At 33.4% G+C, this 22,874-nt stretch overlaps 2 protein-coding genes across 2 annotated transcripts; both read left to right on the plus strand.

Annotated features, from left to right (window-relative positions):
- The first annotated feature begins 2,342 nt into the window (after positions 1–2,342).
- On the plus strand, positions 2,343–5,273 carry LOC130623107 (uncharacterized). The gene is made up of 5 exons (XM_057438603.1): positions 2,343–3,175; positions 3,274–3,802; positions 4,414–4,478; positions 4,595–4,684; positions 5,168–5,273. Exons 1-5 carry the CDS (start codon positions 2,343–2,345, stop codon positions 5,271–5,273), a joined length of 1,623 nt encoding a protein of 540 aa, XP_057294586.1.
- Positions 4,596–22,084, plus strand: LOC130623904 (uncharacterized). The gene is made up of 5 exons (XM_057439449.1): positions 4,596–4,684; positions 15,785–15,905; positions 16,812–17,806; positions 18,337–18,547; positions 20,841–22,084. Exons 2-5 carry the CDS (start codon positions 15,823–15,825, stop codon positions 21,919–21,921), a joined length of 2,370 nt encoding a protein of 789 aa, XP_057295432.1. The 5' UTR covers positions 4,596–4,684; positions 15,785–15,822; the 3' UTR covers positions 21,922–22,084.
- The last annotated feature ends 790 nt before the right edge of the window (positions 22,085–22,874 follow it).

Genomic DNA, 22,874 nt, shown 5'->3' on the forward strand with positions numbered 1-22,874 from the left:
TGTTGGAATTTCTCCACTTCTTTTGTTAAAAAATTTTTTGTTCACTTTTTTTACGTTTTTTGTATATATTATTTTTATGTAAAAAAAACTTTTTTTATGAAACATTTTTTTATGAAAGTATTGTCTTCTTACAATCACTTGCGCAATTGTCGTTGAATGTTTGCAGATTTTACAATAAGGAAAGTTTCCTTCAATCTTAAAATACATTATTGGTCCAAATTAGCAAAAATAACATCATATTTATTGAAAATGGGAAGATCAAAAGAAATTTTGGTATTGCGACAAATATTAAATGTTAAGTTTGCGGCATACATTGGCGATTGCGACATATAGTGCCGATTTTCACATCTAGTGGTGGTACATCTACAACTAGAAATGCAATTAGATACGTTTTCCAAAGCAGATAAATTAGATTGATAAATGGTTGCGAACTGGCTCATATTAATTTAATTAAAAACATAAAAATAAAAAATGAAACTTTGTTCGTCACTAGACGTTTCGGTGTATATTTTGCGTCTTGTCACTAGAATGCGAGATTTTTCAAATTATATATATTAACTTATTATCACAATGTTAAACCTGCGTGATGAATTACCGATTTAAACAGTGAATTTCGCGTCACTCACGATTACGTTTTGAACACCAAGGAAACTCAGTACGAAAAATACAAAATGCTGGGCGAATATTCTTGCTTTCATAGGGTAACAACAGGTTTTATTCGTAGTCTCGTTAGGGTTACTTTTTGAAAAAGACTTTACACCTGAAGTGATGTAAAAAATCAAAACATCAATTGAAGAGATTGTTGAGCCCTTATAGTTGGCACAATATCCTACATGTAAAGCTAGATACTCTAGTCTGTTCAATGTTATGGGAAGTTTTCTAATACTCTAAGTAGCACACGGCTAGCTACATCTTTCGATTTAAATCTCTAATAGATATAAAATGCAAAGAAGAGCTGATCTCGAGAACAACAATGTCTAGTTTATATGGATTAAAATTGTTTGGGAAAATGCATTATATATTATAGTCTTTTACTTGAAACCATTCACCAACGTCCGAATGGATCGAAATATTTGTCAAGAACTTTGAAAATAGTTCAAATGATATGCTATCAATCGCTACGTTTCAAACATATGAAATGATGTCGCATAGGAAACATGAGAATTGATTATCTTGAAAAAAAGCAAATAAAGATAATAAATCTATTTTTAAAGTGTAGGACATGAAACAATTAGTTAGCAAAGTAACCCGAGTAACTGGAACTGGAACCACCGGGGGCGGAAGGGGGTCACTGGCCCCCAATAATTTTCTAAGTTACAGTTTCTAAGTTACAAAAATATTAAAACATTCATCGTGTTTTTTACCATTGAACCATGAGATCGTTGACGTCTGGAAAGGCATTTTCCCCCAATCTAAAGATGTGAATTTGCGCCTCGGGTACCCATTATATAAAGCGAAATTCATATATGTAATTTTTATATATAGGCTCCACCAATATTAAAATTGTGGTTACGGCACAAAAAACTAACTGCGAAACTTTGTGACATTGGTCTTATGCCTAGGAAAATTTTTTTAAACCAGTTTATTGCCTAATAATTTCAATAAATTGCTTTCCCATAACATAGATTCGAAAAGTAATTTGACAAAGTGCAAAGTCTAAAATCATTCTTAAAAAACAATGAATTTAAATGTATCCTGGAACTAAAATTAAAATTGAGAGACATCTGAAATATATCCGAACATGATGTAGAAAAAGAGAAAATTATTTTTTAGGAAATTTATAATTAAAGACTGACATTTCAACACTTGTACGTTCATCCTTCTTCGTGCTTCTTGGCTCATATCGCCATGCTCTGCTTTGGCGCGGAAACGACACCGGACAATTTGCCAAAATTACGGAATACGCCAATGACGTCAGAAAATGTGATGTTTACAGTTTAGTTTTTTATTTAGAAATCAGCTTTTAAAAGATGGGAAAGGAAAGTTTCTTTCAACTAATTTGATGTTTTTATTTTCTAAATACTTCAGTACAAAACAACAACAGACAAAACAGAAAGGAGTCTGCAGAAGCCGTGTGGTGGAGCTTTAACGAAAATGTGCTTATACCACTCCCTTTGGAAGAAATGTTAAGTTCAGTGATTATGGCTTTGTGCAGCTATTTTTAAAAAAAGTGTTTAACACAGAAATAAAAAACCTGGGCCCCTTTCATTATTAGTACTGTCATATTTGTGATGAGATAAAAAAACAAAAAATGTCGCTGGTGATGAGATTAGTAAATAACCGAAATGAGAAGTCAAAAAAGTGTGGTTTATACGTTGTTTTTGAAACGTTATCTATTTATCATGTCGAACGAAGTTACGAAGAAGAAAATACAACTTAAAACTTTAAAGAAACTTACAACAGAGTTATTTACTAAGTCGAGTAAAATCATACACGACGCAGAGTTATCTATCGAAAAAAAGATGTTAAAATTACGACCACTCAAAGATGTACTACATGGGAAAACAGGATATGTTAAGAACTTTTATGAACAATTAAATATCGAAAAAGATAATCAAGGCATTTATCGCTGTCAAGGCCGTTTACAACATGCACCTCTACCGTATCAAGCCAGATTTCCCGCCGTAATCAATCAGAAACATAAATTAGCAGAGTTAATTGTTCTAGAAAAACATGCAATCGTGAAACACGCAGAAGTTAGTCAAAAGTTAACCGAGATCAGACAGGAGTACTGGATAAGTAAAGGGCGTAGTTTTGTCAGAAAGATGTTACGACCTTGTGTAACGTGCAGGAAATTCCTTGGAAAGCCGTATCCGTACCCATCACCACCACCGTTGACAAAGTTGCGGTTAAATGATAGTAGGACATTCGCCGTGATTGCGGTTGATAATTGTGGTCCTTTATTTGTCAGGAACATGTACGGGGCAGATAGAAGTATGTTGAAGGCGTGGATTGTTCTGTTTACTTGTGCAGCTAGTCAGGGAATAGTGCTTGATTTGGTATCTGACATGAGTGCTGACTCATTCATTTGGAGTTTAGAGCTTTTTCTAAGTCGTAGAGGTTGCCCAAACGACATAATATCCGACAATGGAAGAAACTTCATCGCACGGTCCACGCAGAATTATGCTACTCAATACAACATCAAGTGGCATTTCAACTTACCACTCGCGCCATGGTAAGGGGGCTTCTGTGAATGATTCATAAAAACAGTCAAGTCGCATTTGCAAAAACAACTACGCAATACTAAATTAAACTACGAGGAATTGATGACAGTTTTGCTCCAGATAGAACAATAGTGAACAACAGACCGATAACCTATGTGTATCTTATGGAATTACAACAATGTCTCACGCCGAATCATCTACTATTTGCACGTCGTCTTGAGTCTATATATTTATCACCGCATGACACATCACTCGCGTATATTGATGTCACAGCCCACCATCAACAGATATATCTCACCGAACTGCGTGTACAAAACCGCCATAAGAAGACACAGGAGGTAAAACTTGACGACATCGCGTTAATACAAGACGAGAAATTGCCACGATCCTTGTGGAGAATAGGCAGAGTTTTAAATATTTTGGAAAGTAAGGACAATAAGATAAGAGGGGCCGAAATTATACTATCCAACTCAACCTTCCTTAAGAGACCTGTCAGAAGCCTTTACCCCGTCGAATACAGTCCTCAGAAAAACGTAGACAAACAAAGTGATAACATTTGCAATATAACGCAACGTCGTTCGCGTAGAGAAGCAGCTATCGTTGGCGAGCTTAAAAATAAAAGGTTTGATGTAAATATTGTAAATATTGACTCCTCAATAATGTGGGGGAGTGGGCCGTTTTATGTGTTAGTTTTGTTTTACTTCTGTATACATTTTCGCATGCGCGAATTTTGTTTTTAATACCATGCCGTACGAGAGCTGACAGTTCAAGAAACTATTTTCAACGATAACACGTAAAAGATTTCTTATCTTATTTAAAGTTACCATTTCATGACTGTTGGATTTATAGACTGCCCGACAAGATTTGATTTTTCGATGACGACTGCAATTTTCCTTTTTAAACATGTCGCCATGACTATCAACCTCGCTGTCAAAAACCTCTTTCTAAGCAATGCGATGAGCCGATGAAAACTGTGGCAAAGTCAGTAGAGGAAAGATGGCTTTGAATAATCAATGTTCTTCCCGAGGTTTTTTCTGACACAATGGACTTTTCACTATCGTCAAGTTGATTATTATGGTAAACACATGACGAGCAAACACAACAAATGGCAAAAATTATTTTTACATCAACGAAGCAACATAAAAAAGTCTTATACTTTCTAGTATTGTAGGCATGAATTCTATATGCAGAACATTTTAGGGATGTCGCCTAATTATGCAATTTTAAATGCAAATTTGCTCTTTTTTAGAATAACAAAATGGAGGCGAAGATGAGCCACAAAACGTGTTTGCAAAAAAAAAATTATTTGAATTTGTTCGTTTTGATTTTAATACACGAAATTTAATCATAGAGAGCAATACGCATACGAATTTTGATTAACCTCGAATATTCATTCAAATCCATTGACGTAAGTAATTGTCCTATTAAAGCCACGCAAAATATAAAATGGTAGATAAGTGGCTACGTATGAGAGTTGAAGCCGGAGATGAAAATAAGAATAACATATTTAGCTTAATCCGGTAAGAATTATATTAAGATAAGAATTAGTTGCAGCCCATACGTTTGTTATTTACAAATTATATTCTTCTTTTTCTCACAACAAAAATAAAGTCAATATATTAGTAGTATAAGTATATGTTAGCACGCGGTAAAGAGTTTCGTTTTAATGTTTTTAAGAAAAAATCCGTTTTAAACTCTAATTAAAGCGAAACTCACTGTACTGCGCTGAAAGATTTACTTTTTATTGCCCTAGTTGTTAATTGTTAAAATCAATGTTTATATTTTTAACAAAATCATAAGAATTACACTCTCTTACAAAAAAATGTGTTAAAAACATGCTAGACCAACATAAATTCACACTTCTGCCCCCAATGTTTACCTATTTTTCGGTTAAATTGCATTTTATTTCATTTTGATGGTTTTTGGCCATTGGCAGCTCACATAAAAGTGTTTTGTTGCAAAATGCAAAACTAACCAAAATAATGTGTATATATATTCTATAGATCGCAGAACAACAGAGAAAAAAATGTGACAATACAATATAAGCAGCTTGCAACTAAATTAGCAAAAATACACAGAAGTAAACCTTTCGGTAATGTGAAGTTATGAATTATTTGGAATTAAAGCACGTGTTCTTCAGCTGTTTTTTATCTATAATAAAATGAAACATGATCCTTTTGCACAGAAAACTAGTAGTAAAAACACATTGACTTTATTTGCATCTTTACCTTTATAGTTTTCTTTGATGTTGTGTGTGTGTGTGTGTTGGGGACATGGTTTTCCTTTTCACCATGAATTTTTGCCTTCCTCTTGTTAGAGAATAAGTCACTTAAAACTCTTTTGTGTTATTTTTTTAAGAGCTTCATTATAAAAGTGTATTTTTAATTGTATCATTTATTTAAACTTTTATACATTATGCCTTATACTATCTAAAAAAAATTAAATTTTTCTCTCTTTAAGGAAATTTTGTTTGTTTGTTTATTAATTGTTACTTCATTTGTTTCTTTGTCTGTTCTTTTGTTTGCATTATTATTTCTCGGTAAAAACAAGAAAAAATGCAAGAAAATACACATAACTTTTACATCTGGCAATTGTAAAGCTTCGAAAGCATAAAGACATACATAGGTCAGCTTTAACCTGCTCTTTTAAAACTTTTAATGGAAATTCTGATAAGCAAACAAATTAATTTATTGTAAGGACGTACTTATATTTATTTTGCATAAAAAGTATTGGAGAACACTGAAACGATTAAAACTTAATTTAATTATAAATTGTTATTACATACCCATTGTGGATCTGTTCATTTTTATGTCTGTTAATGTTAATCGACGAATTAAATGCCACGAGGTCAATAACATTAAGGTAACGTTGAAGTCCCACAAAATTTTCGAACAAAATTTATTCCTTCTTTGGATTCTTCACTATTTAAATAGTATAGAGTTTTTATTCATTTTTCGAAATATTAATATTGATTTTTTAATCAATGCGCAAAGGTCATCTTTTTATTGAGAACCTTTTGCTGTGACGTCATAATTGGCGATGTTAGTTTTGAGGAAGAGAGAGAGGGAGAGAAAGAAAGAAAAGCTTGATACTCAGATCACATGTATGAACACAGGAGAAGCAAGATGTCAAACAGCGAAGAAGAATTAGAGTATGATTTTATTGAAGAAGATATGTTCCATTTCGGCGTTGTGCTGGATAGATCCATTAATGAGCTTTGGCTTTGTTAATCAGCGTTTTTCTATTTTTGCTGTGCTTTGGAGTAAACAAAAATTGTCGGTAGCTACAGCCCCCTCCGTTAAAATACGTTCTGTAGGCAAACCAAGCATTTCATTCCGTAAAGAAAACGAGATGGTAAATGAAATAATGATAATAAATAATATAGTATAAAACATAAAAAAGATTGTCCATAAACATTTAAATAACAGAGAAGAAGATTGTAAAAAAACGGCCGAATAAGAGCCAAAAAAAGGTTTCCAACATTTCCAATAAAATAAAATGAATTTGGTTTTATTATTTTTCCACTCCTATAATTGCTTAACTTGAACCAATGAAACCATTACAATGGACTTAATTTTGAGGCCAAACAACGTAGAATCGATTTTAGTCATTTATCAATGCTAACTAGGGACCACCTTTTACTAAATTGATTAAGTTTCTCAAACTTGGGTTACCAAATCCGTTTCGGGATACCAAGTTGACGATGTCATCAAAAAACTTTAAACCACAATATCTCTGTAACCTTTGTTACATATAAAGGTTATATCTCTGTAACCTCTGTAACCATAACCTCTGTAACCTAGCGCTATACAAAGAAGACAACGGGTATACAGATCTCTAAAAGTATTTTTGTACTTTAGTGAGCCTTTGCTCATGCCAGCAAAGCTCTTAAAGTAATGTACACTTTTCCATTATTCTTGTATTCACGTAACTTTATAATGTTGACAAAACATGCGATTTATATTTCGTTTTGAGGAAGGATAATAAGTGAGGAAAATATGATCCTTCGTTTTATGCCAAAAGCCCCCAGAAATACTAGACCAACAGTCAAACAAATCAGTAAGTTGAAAAATACAACGTATTTCCAGATGTGTTTATAGTTTTAATTTGACGTGTCTTTAGAACAAAGTAATCTAGCAACTGACAATTACTGAAGGGAAATACATTTATGTCACTTAATTAATGAATTAATTTATGATTAATAGAGTTTCTTTCCTTGTTTATTTATATTTTTAGCGATTGGTATTACCATTTTAAGCTACACAAAGCATTTATCTTCTCCATGAATAAAAGAAATAAACACAACACTATGTTAACAATCGGAAAAAAGTTAAACTCCACCAGTTCCCGCCATTTTGAGGAGATTTTTAATATTTTGTACTTCCAATACTAATAATTGCACTCCACCTTTAATATTAAAAAAAGAAACAGTAAAATTTTAGTGAGCTTCAATGTTACTATTTTATTTCATAATTTGAGCCTCAATTGTTTTTATTTTGTTTTTATTGATGTGGCGTCTCCTCTTGTGCTGGATTTCAAGAGGAATGGCGTCTATCATAATTACAAATCAAACATGTGTTAAGATCGAAAACAAATTGTACTGTTTACAAGCAGTGTTATATTATATCCCAATTACACAGCTTCAATGATTAAAGGCACTCAAAAATTAGAAAAATATATAAAATAATATAAAATAATGCCTTTGATACTGGGTGTGACAAAACCACCTGTTTGGAATTTTTCCAGAAATATTTTTTTGTTCTCTCATTGTAAAATAGTCACATATTAAGCACCGAAACTTTGTAAAACATTCGTTAAGCCATTCAAGTGTTATTACCGAAGGTATGCTGTGTAACTGGTTGGCAATACCACCCCCACCCCCCCTGAAATTTTCCTCACGTATCTTCATCAGTTTTAATTATTATTTTTACCTTTTGGACTTACTATCTATTAGCCTTCTGTGTGAAAGTTTAGAAAATAGGAAATACATCATTATATGAAATTATTATTTTGAAGATGTGGGTCATTATAATATCGCTGAGCCTTACTGAAGTTTATTAATTAGTTACGAAGAGCAATTTTTTTAAAAATACAAGATTCAAAAGTTGCATAAGCTATCTCGCATTGTTTGCACGCTCATTAAAATGTCTCTTTTGAAGACCAATCCTCCTACGAGTTTTTTGCGGTTCCGTAGAAATGTAATTAGTTTATAATAAGCAAGACAAAAAAGTGTATTATAAAGAATAAAATAACAGTTGAAAAGTTACCTATCACTTATAAACCAAGAGCTAAAGAAGCAGCTACCACTATAAAAGAAGTAAGGAAGCAGTACAGAGCAGGGCAGACTGAAAGACAAACGTGTCTATTAGGATTCCATATATCCGATCATTGCCCTGATTGTAACCACTAAAGCAATAAAAACAGATTAGATTCCACTGTTTTTCCTTCTAGGCACGATGTGTGGTGAGTGCTAAAACAGCACTGCAGAGAAGGTTCTCATTTTTATTTCAATATTATTTACCTTGGGGTGAAAAAAGTCTTTCTCTTTTCTTGATTGTTTATTTAGATTTTAGCATCAATATTACGCTTCTCTCGTAAAAAATTGAAAAAAAACACTATATAAAAAAAGCTTCTTGATAATAGCTTTTATTGAGCATAAAATACGTTAAATATAAAAAATGTAAAAACGTAATGCAATTTGTCATGGTCTTGTGGTTAGCGTGTTGTGCTTAGATGCAAGGCATCAAGTCAACATGGTTTCAAATTCCACTACAGTAGATTTTCTAAAAAAATGTTTGCGATAAAATCTCTTCGGCAGCTTCCTTAACAACGATTAGAGAAGGTTTGGGAACGACTTTAAATCTATGACGGTGCTACTACAATTTAACAGATTGATAGCTAGTTACGAGTTGGAAACCATTACTTTACTCGCAGACGAGATAGTAATTAAAAAAAAACGATTAGTTACTCCATAATCAATTCGTTTCAGGTTTAAATAACCAACAAATAACTTTGATAATTTAAAAAATGTAATTTTAGATATGACAAATCAAAGAGGTTTATAAAGAGAAAGAGATACATCTAAGCAACGTCTCTTTAAATTCCATTCAAATTTCTTTTGTTTACGCTGTCCTTTGAACCCATCCGTTGCGCCGCTATTGGTGTATTTTTCATATCAAGAGTGAGACGTGAGTTTTAACGACAAAGCAGAAATTTTAAAAATATATATTAAGAACTATACCAAACATGGATACAACACATGGCTCTGTTGAACTATAAGAATTAATGCTGGTAAAGTCTTTTTCTCTACTTGCAAAACGATTCAGCTGGAGCTTGCATTGTGTAAATTGTTGACCTGAGATATGCTATAATTTTATATCCTGTAGATATTTCTGTATGTTCCCTCCTAGCACAGCGTCAGTTAAAAGATTAAAAAAACTTTTAAAAAATGGTACTGTAAGAGGGGTTGCATATTGGTATATATTTCTTTCTTTAAAGTTAATGAATTTTCGGTATAGAATCGTTGTACTTGGTGGCTATTGTTTCTTTCATAGAAGAAAAGAAAGTATTTATCATTTGTTACTATCTCTAAAATATGCATTTTTCGTTTAGATGATTTAATTTTATTTCTTTGCGTTTTTGTTTTCTGAGATTGTTTTTTCTGATTTTAAAAGATCAAATTACAAACATAATAATTAGAAAAATAATTTAAAATTTATGCAGAAATAACGGTGAGTACGGCTACTTTTAATTTACGCGCAAGATTTCAAAAATTTTGTTTACAAAACTGATTTTAAAAACAATGCAGCAACCTGCAAATCGGCAAAGGATGGTTTCAACAGAAACTGCTGAGATGTATCTCCTTCTCTCTTTAAACCTCCTTGGACAAACCGTAATGGCGGCACCTATATAAAGCTCACAGTGATGATTAACTTCATTCAGGCCCCGGATTGGAGAGAGAGGGACGTCCTTACCCAGCAAATTTTTAATTGCATTAACCCTATTAGGTCGAGGTTTTTTCAACAGGGGGGATTCCCCTCTCCCTCCTCCCTCCCCTCAATAACTTTTTGGCACACTTATAGAACGTCCCAAAAGGAACAAAATGGCGGGAATATATTTTTGCTTACGTCAGCACATTTTCTGTGAGAGCATGAAACGCTTAAAATTTGTTCCAAATGCCATCATCTGCTCGAAATTCAATTACTTTAGTTCTAGAGCGAATTTTCACATTCGGTTTGAAGTTTCTGAAAGCTGCATAAAGGTTATTTAACATATTTTCCGGTTTTTACATAGATCGCATCAAAAGTTGCCAAAAATTACCCTAAAATCCGGTTTTTTCCCGAATTTCGAGTAAAATCTAAAAAAATCGAATAATCGGATTAATCACGTGTTCAAAACAAAGAAAGCGATTCTCCTTGATGAAACAAAGTTGTGTTGTAAGTGCTAATGATAATCCTAACAAAAGTTAGTATATTTTCCCGTTGTAAGGGTTTCATAGAGATTTTTAGGGGTAGTTGTGAATATAATAGCCGATATCAAAGGCTCTGAAAGGCATGAGACCGAAAGATTTGGCATTACGGAGTTTCATATTGCGCAGGTCTGGGCACTAGCGAAGCGCTTGTGGGGACAAATTTTTATATCCCCCGCAGAGCGTAAGGCATTTGCTAAGAAAAACATGCAGTACGAAGAGAATTATTCACTTTTTCCTTTGTATTTTTACTTTTTAAACTGGTGCGATATATTTATTTTACAATTATTTAAAGGAAGGATACTCAGTATTGACATAAGATTGTATATTATGAAGGCTCAAGACCTTAACTTTTAATTCAATTGCTTCAAGTTGTGGGGTACACTCATCATGAAAAGTTGGCAGTCAAAAGAGAAAGAAACCTTATTCTGGTAGTTAGTTACATCACAAGTTATAATATTGTCTTAAAAATATCACAGTGATGATCAAAGAGGGATTGCTAGCATGTCATTCAAGATTTATATAGCTACTAGTACAGCCAAGATAATGTAGCTCATTAAACACAGTAAAGAAAACAATGGGTTTTTTTCTAAACTAACAGTTTCATGCCCATTAAACAGATACCTAGCTAGCTATAATATTAAGAAAAAATTCCAAATTTTTTTTTTTTTGTATCTGAATCTTATTTTGTGCTTGCTAGAAACTTCATTTAACTAACCAGGGCGGAGCTACCTACGTTTTTTATAAACCAAATTAAAAATTGTCAAAAAGCTGGCTGTATCTGTCTTGTTGTAGTTTTTGCTAGCTAGGGGTCACACTGGGTCACTCATATATATCGTAGCCTTATTCATACAGTAATTAGATATATAGGTGGGTAAGTGCCCAGATGCTAAAAATAGGATCATAAAAACTCATTTCTAATATCACTCAACTTAACAGTGCAGTTCAAACACCAACTTAGCCTTAAAAATTGCTACGCCTCAATTTTGCATTGGAATAATTTTACTGTAAAGTACAAAGTTTCGACTGCTGCGAAATATAAAATAAAAAATTATACTGTGGTTAAAATAAACAAATTTAATGGAAAATAACTTTTTAAACAAATTTAATGACTTTTACTGTTTTCGTCAAATATTTTCGGTTGCCAAATTTCACTTATGTCAATGTACCAAAATTACTATAGCTATCACAAAATTGTAAAAGTGGACCTTGCCTAAATTTATTCTTGCATTTTACCAAAATTAAGAACACATTAATACAGTGTAACATGCTATTATATATATCCCTTTCTAGCTGGTTATGTAATATTTATATACAATAATTTCTAACGAAAAGTCAAAGCCAGTCATTATATCATTGAAGTGTGTATTTTATTTTCAGTCGATTTCATCTGTGCTCTTTTTTATATAACTTATAAATTAATAACCATTTAAACGTGTTATTAAAAAGCAAAACTTCAGTTAAAGTAAAAAATTAGTTGAAGAAACATCAGGCAGGATTTTGCATTTCTGCCTCTTTGAGCAGCACTAAGCAGAATAGTTGTGAAAAATTGACCATCAAAATTATTTGGGCTATCGAGACAAATGAAAACAAGCCAAAAATTTGTTCCTACAAAGCGCTTCACTGGCGCCCAGACCTGCGCGGTATGAAACTCCGTAATGCAGGTTTCGAAAAGATAAATATTGTAACTGAGAAAGTATCATAGCCATGCAACATAGCGTTAAGGAGTTACTAAAAAAAACTGTCATTGGGGGGGGGGGGGGGGGGGCGGGCGGTCCGCTCCCTCCCCCCCTTGCGCCTCCTGACCGAATAGAGTTGAAACAGTTAACTGGATGACTCCGCAACTGTTGGTAGTTGATTATTTCAAAATGGAAAAATCAACATTTTTTTTAGAAATAAATTTTAGACCGGTTAAAAACGGTTAGGTATTTTAGCTATCGTATTTCAATTTAAATTTACCATGACGGCTTTTAAAACAATACGAATGGAATTGCTTTGTTATAAATAATTACGCACGACAAAGTGATGGCTAATTACACTCGTCCCGGAGGACAGGAGTGTATTGGTTTCAGCTTGTGCGACCAAAAGTGACATGCGATCTGACCGAATATCGTAACTTACCCGCTCCCCCGCGCCATAATTCTTCTTTTTTTCCGCGACCCTATTTCCCGCTTCTTATCACGTTGTGCGTGTCTTAACCCGTATTTTGCAAACAACAGACCAGTCGTTTATGCATCGCTACCGCTGAAGTCGAAGCATGCGCACTGCCCGCTGAGAATCGAGGCACTCTTAGCTGTGTTTTCACATTTCTACGAAGTTCTTTTAAAAAATAGTAGCGGAATATAAATGAAGTATCGCTGGAATATTTATCTTGCTTTATTGCAATCTGCTATCTTGCTAGACCTACTGTTGTTGTACAAAGTGTGCCTAGTGTGTTGTTGTTCTGCAAAGTCTACCTTCAATCACTGAAATTTAAAACTGCTAGATCGAGAAGACTTTCAATACCTGGGGAAGCTGCTTTAAGTACCAAGGTACGTCGTGCTGAATATTATTCATCAATCCATTGACTTAGTGTATTATTTTATTTCATGTAACTAGCTAATTATGTTTTTCTGCCATGTTTTTACGATATCTTCTTTCTTGCACAAACTTCTATTATTTTTGTGCGGGGATATTGAATCTAATCCAGGTCCGGCTTACCATATTAAATCAGTTAATGGGTCATTTAATCAAGGCGACAAAAAGTTTGGTGAAACTGCTGGTATTCAGTGTATGTGCAATGCTCTTCTAGCTATATGTTGGTCCCAACTCAAAAGAATTTCTTTTTGAATATTATTTGATTTAGTCATTTGATTTAGATAACATCTTAGAACATGGTGATGCTAATTTTAAGCAGTCAAATTTCAACAGACCCTTGGCATGTTATGGGTTACCAACATCAATATTGATCGTTTTCAAATTGCTATAAGTTTCCTGAGTATTACGTCAGCTCTTTTGGGTGAACATTACTTCTTAGCTCATGGACAAATGAATTCAGAAACAGTTCATTGTGGTTTCGAAAGCATATATTGGTTCATAATGTTCATGATAATCCTGGGGTCAGTTCTGTTTCACTTCGCAAACCGTCCTTTTCATTTGATGTTCTTAATGTCATGGTTATTTACAGAAAAGTTAACAGTCATCTGCAGACATTTTACAACATGCTGTCAAGGAAAATTGCAAGTTCTGACATACATGTTATACTTGAAGATTTCAATATAAATGCCCAAGCTGACCAGCCAGAATTAGCAAATATCATGAATGATTATACACAAATTGTACCAGGACCTACTCATCTAGCTGGTGTTATCCTTGATCATGTTTATGCTGGGTATTATACGACTCACATGCAGACTTGCCTAATCTTATAATGGAAAGAAAACGCATTACGTTCTATGCTGGGACATATACGATTGACATGCAGAATGTTATAGAACAATCTTGTGGAGCAGGTTGCTACTTCGTGAAAACGTCAGCGGAACAATGTTTGTATTAATTTTTTATGTATTAATGCATTATTCGAAACAATATTTATGACTCAAAATTATTTGCGTACTAATCATGAAATTTATAATCGATTTGTGAAACCATGGGTAAATCTCTCTACGCGGATAAGTTTTCAAGTCTTGTGATTGGTTGATGCAATAAGTTACTCGCTTAATTATTTCTATTGCCTAATCCATGACACATTGGTGTGAGAAAGTTTCGGATATGCGCATTTTGTTTTGAAATTTCTCAAATCATTTTTCTTTCGAAAATCTCGATCACGATGTGTCGTGAAAACAACGCATTGAAACGTTCTCAGCCTTAGGAAAGTGTAGCGCGAAGACAGCGGTGATGTATGGATAGTCGCCTCGGGGAAACGTAGTGTGAGACAGTTATGTGTGGATAGTCACGTGTTACGGAGACGTGAGACCGTGCTTAACAAACCGCACAGCTGCGAAGCCGGTTCATGGGTATTTGAACGCGCGCTCTGAGCAATCTGAGGATATTGCGCAATATATATGATCTTCCGTCCGATGAACAAAACTTTTCACTTGGTAGTTGAACCCGCGCCCGCTGAACTACGGCCGTAAAGCTATATGTCCATTTAGCGATTTTGTCGCTATTTCGCAAAATATAAGTAATAGAATACTCATGAACATGCACATATACAGAAACGACGAGTGTTTTAAACCGTCAAGGTTTCTTGTTGAACATTGTTATTGCTGTTGTCTATTTCGTATCAATGTTTAAATTGATTTTTCGAACCTTTATAATAAAATTGACAACAAACTGTTTGATGATGAGAAGCACATTAGATTTCAACATGTATTTTCCTAAGCGGATTCTTCCATAGGTTTAAGCAACTGTTTTGATAAAAAGATTGACCTTGCAACAACCAATGTAACACAATTTGTCAGTTTTTTGCTGACATTAGCAAACAGACATGTGCAAACTATAAAAACGACGCCGCTCTCATAGCTTTTGAAGGGTGTCCTGTCTGTTAAATAACTTTAAAAAAAGTATTTATCAGAGTTTGCAGGGATGGCTCAATCTTACCCACCCAACTCCCACAACATTTGACCGAGTTGCCAATACTTACTAAACATCAATGGACTTTATGTACAACAAGTTTCCGTGTTACTGCTGTAATTATAACAAAACAAGAAGCAGCTACTACTACGGCAAAAAAATCTAAAAGTTTAGAGAAAATTCAAGGCAAAAAAAGTAAAAAAAAATAATTTAGGACATTATAGAATTATAGATTTTTCAAACTCTTTCTTAATTTCAATCAATTTCCCAGGTTTAGGCACCACCCCAAATCCAACAGACTTGTCGATAGCTCACTTACCCAAGCTAAAGTCGAACAGCAAGCTTCTATATAATAATCTTGTTTTTCTCTGTGTGAGCCAATTTAAAAGCTAGGGGCTTTTGTAATCCAAAACGCCATTATAATCGAACATATAATCATTGAAATAGAGATGCGGGAAATGTGCAAGACGGGCAATCACCCATGCAAAAAGGGCCAACGACTAGTTATACTATAGATCACGACCTTTACAGGCTAAGGGAATTGGGGAGTGGAAAAGTATAAAATGAAGTTATTAACAAAACGTTATTTTCTTTATAGACGCTCCGATTATTAAAAAGCGCATTTACGTCAAGGCAATGTCAAACACAGTATCTATGGAACAGAAAACATCGTTTCAATGTCGCAGTCTTAGAAGATTTTATTGTATAAATAGAAGAAAGTGAGTTTGACGTAATATGTAATGTGTACGACCTTTCCTGAACTCTGATAATTCCAATTACCATTAATTTTGGTATTATACGGTATTAAAGGGTTTTGATGTTGTGCTGCGAAATACAAAGCCTGAGGTCGAAAGTAAGAAGAGATTGTAAGGGTCTGTTACCTTGACCGTGGGCTTTACATTTTACAGTACAAGGTTAAAACTCGTCAGTATCTATTTTATTACCTGAATACAATTTCATCTAAAATAAAAAATCGTATATAAATAAAAAATTTAAGGTCACTTTTTTGTTTGGCCTGTTCTTCCCAAGGCACCAAAGAAGAAATAATACAAGTTAGATTTTGAAACTTGCGTTAACGCGAGGGCGAATGCATCGAAGAATTTCATCACACGGCGTATTTTTGTTTGATGAGTTTTTCAATGAAAATTTGAACGTTTGATAAAATCGAATTTTTCATTTGCATTAATTATCAAATCGGTTTTATCACAAAATAATTATTTAAAAAAGTCATTCATCCTTTCAAGATGGCGATGGGGGGTCAGGATTTTACAACTCTTTTGCTGATAAATGAATTAATGGATTTATATGATGAAAAGCCCAACCGGGGTAAAATAAGAACATGGGTAAAAAAGAGACGTGAAAAAGATATTTTAATAATATTATAAAAGAATTAAAAATAGAAGATAGGATTGGCTTTAGAGAAATGTTTCGGATGGACGCTACAGATTTTAAGTACGTTTTGAGTAAATTTCGGATACTCATATCTCGAAAAGAATGGGAACATTCTCCGTATACAAAAATTTTAAGGGGAGAATTATTTTGGCAAATAGTTATTAGAACATTTCATTATTAAATATTTTAAAATATTTTAGACATTTGGTAATGATACTTTCGCCTCTTTTTAGATTTTTTTGCTTTGGCTGTCTTGTTCTCAGTACCCTATTCATGGTTCTGCCTGGCATTTTTTACCTGAAAGAATCTCTAAAATTTTCAGCGCTGAAATATGATGATGCTGATTTCTTAATACAACTTAACGTCGAAGATTTACAGGATAGCGTTGGTAAAAGGGAAAGGAATTGCTGGAAAAGGTTAATTCTTAAAAACAAAACGAGCCCTTTAACAGTAGTGTGTGCGTTTCAACCACTAACCAACAAAATATTTAAAAGAAAACGAAAAACAGTTGTACTTGGCATGGGCGTTCATTTAGGGCACGATGCTGATCAAAAGTTTTCGTGCAGGAAATCTGGAATAGAGTATATTAGTTGGGAAACCAGGAGTAAAGACGCGCCAGCAATAACCAAAAAGTTCTCAATTCATCCATATCACCAAACCCATCTGATGAAAGCGCAACAAGCAATCTGGAAGAGTTTACGCAATCACCCGCAATTAGTCAAAGCGGACATCATAATATGCGGTTTTGACGCATGGCATTGTCTCATGTTTGCACCGTTTAATAAGAAAATGATTATAAATCCTGGCTATAGATTTGAAGGCCACTTACAAACAGATGGTGAGCAAGCTAAGCACCTGCAAAGTGTTCTTTATAATGCAGTTCGTTACAACCCTGATGTGATCATGGCCGGACATATTATTTATGATATATTGTACGAGCAGCACTTTCTAGGCTCTCACAAAATCATTCCACTCCCTGCAACTGGTTACTATGTGCGCGGACGACTTAAACTAGAAATTAATAAAGGAATATGCCCAGATGTACCTTTAAATAGTAGTGGCTATCATCCAAACAAAATGGAGGTGTTGATCATGCCCAAACGATTGTCTAAAGGGGGACATATTGTTGCTGAAGAAATCAAAAAATATTCAGAAAATGCGAAAGGAAAATACAAAGTAGAACTTTTTGAGAACGCAATAAAAGGGCGATATCCCTATTGCCAAATAGGTATGCTTGTTTAATGTGGTCAAGTATTGTTCAGGTCAATACAGTGATGATTTATTTGTTTGTTTGTTTTTTTATAAGTTTCTTTATATTTTTGTTTTTGTTTGTTTGTTTCTACTTCGCCATTTCGTCTTTCTAAGGTTCTAATTGCACACAAAACTAAAATTAAAAACCATTTAAAACAGCAAATCTACAACACTTTGATAACATATACCGATGTAATATTCTTCATCAAGTAACTAAGACAGCCAGAAACTCAAAGATAGGAAAAAACAAAAAACAATGATCAAAAGATTTGTGGTGAAGAAATATTGACGTCTAATTAAATTCGAACAATTTGTAGATAAATATTTGTAGTTTGAAAGCAGCTTCTACGCTCGTCTTTGTTTTAAATTCATTTTTGTCTGTGTAAATCAATTTGTGCATGAATGTCAAAAAACACATGAATTTCGTGTTTCTGGCACAGTTTTATTTTCGTGTACTTATCCAATTCTCATTGTCATCAGGTAAAGTTAATTAGACTTTTCTCTTAGGAAAATATCAGGCTGGTATTGTGCTTGGCTATTCTGTCATGTCATCCTTCACAAGCGAAGTGGCAAGCTTAGGTATTCCTTTGTTTGTGCCAACGCCTCGTTTGTATGCCGAATGGGAGAGGAAACATCATTTAATAGAAGAAAGAAAAAATAATTTAGACCAAATTATTCTAAATGATATGGAAAAAAATCCGCGGGCAATAAATATTGGGTAGGTTCGAAAATGTATTGCGTTTATTGTATATCGTATTAATTTTTTTAGATAAACGTTAAAATTCTTGGACACAAAATTCGCGTGTTTTTTTTATTATTTCACGAAGTAAAATGTTTAATGCTGTTTGCGCTTTTTTATATTTTTTGTAATAAAGCGAAGGATGATTTATTCATATAAATTCTGGGCATTTCAAAAATTCTCTGGTAAACCTGATCTTGATAGGGACTAGAAGAATAGAGAAAGAGAAACATTTAACTTGTCCAACTACTTTCTGCAAAAAGATGCCAAAATAAATCCGCTAAGGTTTTTAACTTGCTGTCTGTACTTTTCCAGCGGTTAAAATTAAATAATTAATTAATAATTTTTATATTGGTGTATTAACTATCATATTTTCTGGAAGAGAAACGCCTGAAAATTGTCAAGTTTGACTTTTTGAACGCATTGTTTTGACACTTGATTTTTTTTTCGGGGTGGGTTGGAGCCAAAATTTAATACCTGTGCATGCTCACGTTAAGGTTGTAGATAATCCCCTTAGAAAATTCCAAATTTCCCCCAAAATTTATGGAGTTGTTTAGGTAATGAAAGAGACTGTGATATCACCTACAGAAATAGTGATGGCACATTTACTCTCCATTTAATGGCGTTTTTTAGTTTTAAAAGTGGTAAATTTAAAGTCCGCCATACTTTTTTCTCAACTTATTCATATCTTAAATCTTATAGAAGTATACAACGTGACACTTTTCATTTTGTCATATCAAAGAAAGACGTGTTACTAGTCCTATCTAAACTTTGCTAGCTCTAGCTTCCTGTCAAACTTCTGATTTTATGGCCACCAGAAAGATAATTTTTTGGGCTTTTGTAAGCATGGTAACCGACATGACCAATGAAATTATTTTGCAGTCACGCGATACAATACTTTCAACTAATATAGTGTGTTTCAAAATGTTTTGAATATTGTAGAAGAAAAATTCATGACCGCGTTTCAACCTTATGACGATTGAAAAGGTTTTTCGTTAGAAAAATTCTATTCTGCTGGGTAGCTTATTTAGCATTTATATTTTGCAGAGAAACTCTGGATCTTATGTTTTAAATATAAATTGATGAGTGTCAGAGGAAGAAGAAAATCAAAATCCTAAGTCAATATAAAAACGTAAAAGATAACCAATTGTTGCATTTTTAACCCCATTAAAACCGCACTATTCAGGACGGGAATTACCCAGTTGACATATTTATTTTAATAACAGAAACCCTATTCGGTTCAGGAAGTAAGCTCTTCTAAAATTGAATCAAACCCGAAACACTTACTTACACTTAGGTAATTTATGAAAGCAACAAGCCAGCACCTTCTTTTCTAACGCTGTCGGAAGCTTGAAATTTGAAATTCACAAATTGGTCAAAAATTTCCATAGAGATTCCTCTAAGAATGAAAAAAAAACGTTGTTTTGTGAGTTTTTGAGTTCTGCGGATAATCCTAATAGAAGTTATTATATTTTCCTGTTTATAACGGTTTCGTAGCTGACTTTTTAAAGCATTGGAATGATATGACTCCCATTTTCAAAATTTTTATCTTCTATTTTTCGCAATTTTCTAACACATTATTGATTATTTTAATTACAATTTAAGTTGTCAAATTTAAAGCTCCTTTCTAATAAGCACCACATGCCTACTGGAGATAAACCCATTCAGACCGACTTTTTTGTGTGCTCAGCATGGCCACGGAGCGCCCACTATCAAAATGATTGTCACAATGCTTGTTAGCACATGGAAGGATAATGCAGATAAAAAGGTTAAATCACGTATTATATATTTCCGATCCGTAAAATATATAAAACGTTAAAAAATTTATAAACTATTTAGATGTGTACAATTACTTGACAAAGTGATAAAAAGGCTAAAATATGACTTCGGAAATGTTAAGAATAATCAAATAATATTTGCGATACTAAAAGCTAGATGTTTCTTGATTATCAAAGATTTTTAGTCACAAAACACAAAAGAATTTCGTTAGTAAAGAAAAACGGCAAAAAGATATCTCCTTCTGTGTGGTGGATGTTTTAAAATATAAAATTGTAAATTAAAAGAAAAATTCTGGGAATTGTAGTTCCAGCAGTTTCAAAAAAATAAAATTTGTTCCGAATTAATCGACTCTTTCGTTTCGTAGGCAGCTGCAAAGTTAACCAGAATTTGTTTATGATATTTTTTTTGTGGTGGGTTAAGTACCCGGATTCCCCAATTCTTCTTGATTTAAATGACGTAAACATATCTCTATATGTTTTGTTATATTATTTAGGTATAACCCGAATGACGATTTCGATGAAAAAGCAATCTTAGAATGGGTGAAATATTCGGATTATTATTACTACGACGGGGTCCAGCAGTTTGACAGTTATGAAGAACTGTTCGAAAAATTGGAGAATTCCGATCTTCAAGCGATGAGTGCTGCAATGCTCAAAGATAGAAAACAAAATCTAGATAACAACATAAGGAATTTAAATGCTATAGAAAAGTATTTCTTCAATGGAGAACAGGAAACAAAGAGTTATATGCCTAAGACATTCTCGGAGGGAATGAAACTTTGGCAAGAAAAACTTAATCCACCTAAATTTGTTTTCAACCCTACTCGCACCACTGCGAAAAGAGAAATCGCGAAAAGAGAAATCGTGATAATCAACTACGAAGAATATATTAAAGTTTTTAAATCGAATCCACTATGTTTACACGCTGTGGAACAGAAAGTTATATTATATGGTGTTTCTCTTGAGGCTTCGTCTACCCATGCAAATTGTACTTTTTTGAGACTGCAAGACCTGCAATTGGATTCTATTGTTGCTGGAATAATGAAAAGATTTCCTTTGTGGACGTCTGATAGACTTGTGCAAGATTTGATAATTCTGATTCATACAATTCAACTTAAAGCAACATCTGTAACGAAACTATCTCATAACAAACTTGAATCTTGTAAAGTGACGAAGTTTTCACAGTTATTGCCATCAAGCATCGCCGGATGGAGTGAATTAACGTTCAATACTACAAACTTTTGGTACGCTTGGGTACCCTTTACTGATTTTACAGTGGTCAAAATGTGGTTCCAACTTGCGTTAAAGTTTTTGAAGTTTAAACCAAGGCACGTTAACTGTTTTCCACTGTTATCTTCCACATTTCATTTCTCCACTGAAGACATCGAGGCCTTGAATGATTACCTTCAGTTTTGGAAAACAGATGAACAAAACAATTTTTTAAATCTTTTGGATCAGCTAAATTTTGAGCTGGCTGTTCGCGGATATACGACGAAATACTACGCTGAGTTACATCGCACGTGGTTGGAAACTATATCAGGCTATATCAATACGACGAGTATGTTGATGCAGTGAATGCCGAACTAGATTGCCTAAAGGATAAGCTTGTTCGCAATCACTAATGTTTTTTCAAGAGAGTGAATACTTTTTTTGTAAGAAAAGGATAAACTCGAAAATTGAAGCATGTGGTTAAAAACGCTTTAGTAAATACTAAATTTCTTGTTAATTAGCATCTGAATTTGTAGTTATGCATTTCATATTCTTGTTTGATATGTTTCTTAAATTTTGAATGGTTAACAGATAACAAAACGTACGGTTATGTGATTCTAATTGAATTTCCATTTTTTTCAAAAATTAGTACTGTTATTACAGCCTAAAAGTATCAAACAAAAGCCACATGCAATATTTTAGGTGATAAGAATGTACATCACGTTTGTTATGACACTTAAAGTGTGCGGTTTTTTTGTTACTAGATAAAACTTAATAATTGTAACTTTTTGATGCACGTAATTCTTTGATGCTCTTGGCTTTTAAAAATCATATTCTGATGAAAATCTCGTGTGTTTAAGACAGAAACATATTATAAAACACCCATGAGAAGAGAAAATTAACATGTCAGGTTTCTACATTACAATACCCATGACAAATTAGTTAACGTGTAATAAAAGTATCCATTTACGTAGAGGTAGGTTTCCATACGGGAGTGTTTTTCTCTTGAGCTTGAACTTAATGGAAATCAATTTCACGCTTGAGAGAAAAGATGTTCAAAATAAAATGGTTGCTGTAAACAGAAAACACATTTGGCTACGAAATTTAAAAAAAAAAAAAACATTGTTTTTATGGCAGCGAATTAAAAGAAGACGTAACAGGAAATAACAACTAAGAAAGACGGAAAACTTTTTTCAAGGAAAAGGGGAAAGTTATTATTTATTGCTAGTATATGAATTTAACTTCCAATCGGGAGCAGCTTTTTACGTCGAGTCAGCGGTCATTCTACTTCACTGGGCATGCTTGTGTGAAAAGCTCTG

The sequence above is a fragment of the Hydractinia symbiolongicarpus genome, chromosome 13, assembly GCF_029227915.1.
Source record: "Hydractinia symbiolongicarpus strain clone_291-10 chromosome 13, HSymV2.1, whole genome shotgun sequence".
NCBI classification, from domain to species: domain Eukaryota; kingdom Metazoa; phylum Cnidaria; class Hydrozoa; order Anthoathecata; family Hydractiniidae; genus Hydractinia; species Hydractinia symbiolongicarpus.